At 37.8% G+C, this 4,249-nt stretch overlaps 1 protein-coding gene across 1 annotated transcript; it reads left to right on the plus strand.

Annotated features, from left to right (window-relative positions):
• The first annotated feature begins 1,112 nt into the window (after window positions 1-1,112).
• On the plus strand, window positions 1,113-3,378 carry LOC145165417 (methionine gamma-lyase-like). Its single transcript, XM_079084152.1, has 2 exons — window positions 1,113-1,955; window positions 2,585-3,378. The coding sequence occupies exons 1-2, from the start codon at window positions 1,181-1,183 to the stop codon at window positions 3,160-3,162; spliced, it is 1,353 nt and encodes a 450-aa protein (XP_078940278.1). The 5' UTR covers window positions 1,113-1,180; the 3' UTR covers window positions 3,163-3,378.
• Window positions 3,379-4,249: the final 871 nt, after the last annotated feature.

Here is a 4,249-nt window from a genome sequence, read left to right on the forward strand (position 1 = left end):
GCGACTCCGGCTTCAACGAATCCGGTGTCTGGGTGGTGATAGGTTGAGATTGACAACAAATCTGATGGCCAGTGATAGGTTGGGGTTGACAGAGTTCATTATTGTTTTATAAAGATAAAAAGAGATGGGTAGGTGGGCGAGGTTGAATATGTTTTTAATTTTAAAAATACTTGACTAATTAAAAGAAAATGAAAAAGCTAATAATAAAGATAAAATAGTTATTCTAAGTCATTTGGAGTTTCAAAAGACAAAAACTACAATAAAAAAAATTATTTTTGACCGATGGCGGTAGTTCAAAACTTTTTTTTGGACGAAAATGATATTTTTTTGCTAAGCTTAGGGACCATTTTTTTAATTTTATCAATATAAAATAATTAGCAAATAAATGTTTTTAAGAATATATTTGATTATATTTTTTTTGTAGTAGAGTTTAATATAAAAAACGAAAATGATAAAATTGTTGTAAAATGGAATGATAATCGGACAATTCATATTTCATTCATATTCTATTAGATAATGGTCATACACTCATACTTGAAATAATGGGCCAAGTGTTTTTACTTATTTTGGGTTAGTCCAGAACTACTCGCTGGTAATATTGAAAAGGGACCTTGATTTCGGCCAAACATGTATAAACAAAAGATTAGAAGAGTACATTAAAACTACCATTCATTGTATTAAATTGGTGTAGATATCTTGTGAATCAATATTAGTTATTACCCACTCCATGTTTTCCAACATTCGACAATGATTTGATATACTAATGAGAATTTAGTCTAGATTGATGTAGATTCTTTTTGTTTAAATAATCATGGTATCAAAATTTTAATCTATTAAGCAATTCCGCTGTCATATATATAGCATAGCAGAATTCTTATTTTTTAGAATACATATATGAAATTTCCCCCGATTTGATGGACAGAGCCGAATTTATGGTACATATGACTGTTTCGATTTTAGAGTCTAAGGTCATTTTATCAAAGTCCTAAACCTTTCCAACGTCTTCCTTGTAATTTAAACAAAAAGGTGACCAGATTCACTTTTACTTAATTACCATTTATTCCCACCTAATAACCACCGAGTTTCCCAATCCTCTATAAAAGCAACCCCTCAATCCTCCATCTTCATCATCAAATATTCTCTCTTGCTCTCCTCTATACAAAGTACAAAGTTCTCGTCAATGGCAGAGGCAATTCAGAACACCAACGTTTTCTCTTCCTCAAAGAAGAGGATGAATCCCGACGACTCAAATCGGGACGATGATATCATCGCCAAGAAACTACCAACAAAGCCGACATGGGAAGACCCTGTTATGGCGTTGGCAAATGCTCGCCATGAATTTGGTGAACACGGTGGAGTTAACATGTCCATCGAAGCCTCCGCCACCTTCACCGTCATGGAACCAGAAACACTCAGCCGCATGTTCGCCGGAGAGCTAGGACCCGATCGCGATTTCTTCATCTACAGCCGCCATTTCAACCCTACCGTCCTCAATCTCGGCCGTCAGATGGCGGCGCTGGAGGGAACAGAGGCGGCATACTGCACGTCTAGCGGCATGTCCGCCATCTCCTCGATTCTGTTGCAGCTGGTGAGCAGCGGGGAGAACATTGTGGCGTCGCAGACGCTTTACGGTGGCACCCACGCCCTTCTCACCCATTTTCTTCCGAGGTCGTCGAACATCACGACGACGTTTGTTGACATAAGGGATTTGGAGAAGACGAAAGAGGCAATCGTTGAAGGGCGCACCAAGGTTTTGTACTTTGAGTCCATGTCTAACCCAACGCTCACGGTGGCTAACATTCCGGAGCTTTCCAGGATTGCCCATGAGAAAGGTGTGATGGTGGTCGTCGACAACACTTTTGCGCCGATGGTAGTTTCTCCGGCGAGGCTCGGTGCCGACGTCGTAATCCATAGTATCTCCAAGTATATTAGCGGCGGGGCCGACATCATTGCTGGTAAGTTTTGAATTTTCCTCCTTCGTACGCGTGTCATGAACATGAACATGATAGCAACTGCAAACAAACATCATCATATCATCAATTAATTTACAGTTTTCTTTCCTTACTATCATCTTTCCACCGATTAAAACTTCAAAGTTCAAAGTCCATTGATTTTGTCATTTGGGTAAAGGTTAAAACTTGAAAATAACATAGCAGAGATTCATATGGTTCATGTGAATTGTGATTATCATTTATCAACCACTGTTGTTCCATTAAAGGGTATCACATGGAAACCCTCTGCCAGCTTATAACTTATCTTGTTCTTTTTGCTAGTTTTCGTCATGATATCTGACCGATCTCCACCTTTTGGAGTCTGTTTCTGTCATGAATGAGTATGTTTATATGTTTATGGGTATGGGTATCTGCATGATTACAAACAGCCAAAATAGGAATCTGTCAATCTTGATTTGATTATCATCCATGTGAGGAGTCTGTCCTTTTCTGATCAGCTTTATAGGCAAGATTCAATAAAAATTATATATATGAATAAAATTTAAAAAGATTCTTGTGTCTTGGTCACATAAGGTATGGGGTGTGTTTGCATCTGCTATTACTTCTAATATCGATCATACTTTCGATTACAGGGGCTGTATGTGGTCCGGCAAGTCTCCTGAACTCACTCATGGATCTTCACCAAGGAGCTTTCATGTTACTGGGTCCCACCATGAACGCGAAGGTTGCATTTGAGCTGTCGGAAAGAATCCCTCATTTGGGTCTCCGGGTAAAAGAGCACTGCCACCGGGCGTTGGTGTACGCCCAAAGGATGAAGAAGATGGGACTGAAAGTCATCTACCCAGGTCTAGAAGACCACCCTGATCACCTTCTCTTGAAGTCGATCTCAAACAAAGATTATGGTTATGGCGGGATGATCTGTCTGGACATGGGAACCGAAGCTAAGGCCAACAAGCTGATGAATCTGTTGCAGAACTACACTCAGTTTGGGCTCATGGCTGTTAGTCTCGGCTACTATGAAACCCTCATGTCTTGCTCCGGTAGCAGCACAAGCAGTGAATTGAATGAAGAGGAACAGGCGCTCGCCGGAATCTCCCCTGGTTTGGTTAGGATGTCAATCGGCTACAGTGGGACCCTGGAACAAAGGTGGGGCCAGTTTGAGAAGGCACTTTCGAGACTTCAAGAACCTGGATTGTTTGGAAAGAACTAGATTTCTGATATGAATGTAAACATCTCTGTTCTAAGTTCTGACTTATGGTTTATGTCCAGCTCTTATGGAAACTTTTTCAGTACTTGATTTTTAATGCCATTGCGTTATAAGTAGCCTCTGGCCCTGCATTTGTATATATTTTCAGCCTAAGGGTTGCTTAGTTGTAACCCATTTCTGCTTGGCTTTTATCATCAATAACATAAGTTTGTTGCTTTACCTTTTGATGTGGAAAGCCTAACAAAGCATATGTTGGTTTATTATAAATAACAAGTATTCGCATAAACACTCCTTTTGGAAAACAAGCCTAACAGAACTTGACAGGATATTATAAAAAATTAGTTAATGACTAAGACTAAACGGTAAAACTACTGCCGGTATCCTAGGTGGCATATTTTGCTGGCGGCAAACACCATACCTTAGTCTATTTTTAGCCGGCGGTAAATATGACTACAGTAGACAAGTACCGATATCTCTCTTCATTTTTACCGATGAAACCGTTTTGTGTAGATTAGAAAGCTGCATCGGTTGTACTTTTATGTATTAGAAAAATACACAAGAGTGGTTGTATATATTTATGGTTTGAAAATAATTTCATAGGAAAAAATATCACCACACTCGTGTTAGATGCAAAGATTGGTATGATAGACAAATGCTTAAGTGACACCTATTTGACACCCTTTTACCATTGGCAAAAACATCATCATACCGTTAGTCTAATAAGTAATAAAGATAATGAACTTTATTTTCGTATACAAATTTAGTTCATTTATGTTTTTTTTTTTTTTTTTTTTTTTTTTTTTTTTTTTTTTTTTTTTTTTGCATATATCAGCAGTAAATTTGTTTATGGTATGTAAAAAACATCATTATCACTGATTAATGTAGGTTTCAAATCAAATATAATTTTTTTAGTAATCTTCTCCCGCCAAAACAATCAATTTTAAGGTCCACAACAAACACACAAATTGATTTTCATATTTGTGTTCGTGTTCTTATGTCTAAAGAACTCAAAAACAAGAAATTGTGCTTCAAACACGAAAACAAAGACCTACAAAACGATTTATCAAGACAATTAATTTAACTTTTTGTG

Source organism: Lactuca virosa, chromosome 3 (assembly GCF_052849685.1).
Source record: "Lactuca virosa cultivar CGN04683 chromosome 3, Lactuca_virosa_CGN04683_v6, whole genome shotgun sequence".
Lineage (NCBI taxonomy): Eukaryota > Viridiplantae > Streptophyta > Magnoliopsida > Asterales > Asteraceae > Lactuca > Lactuca virosa.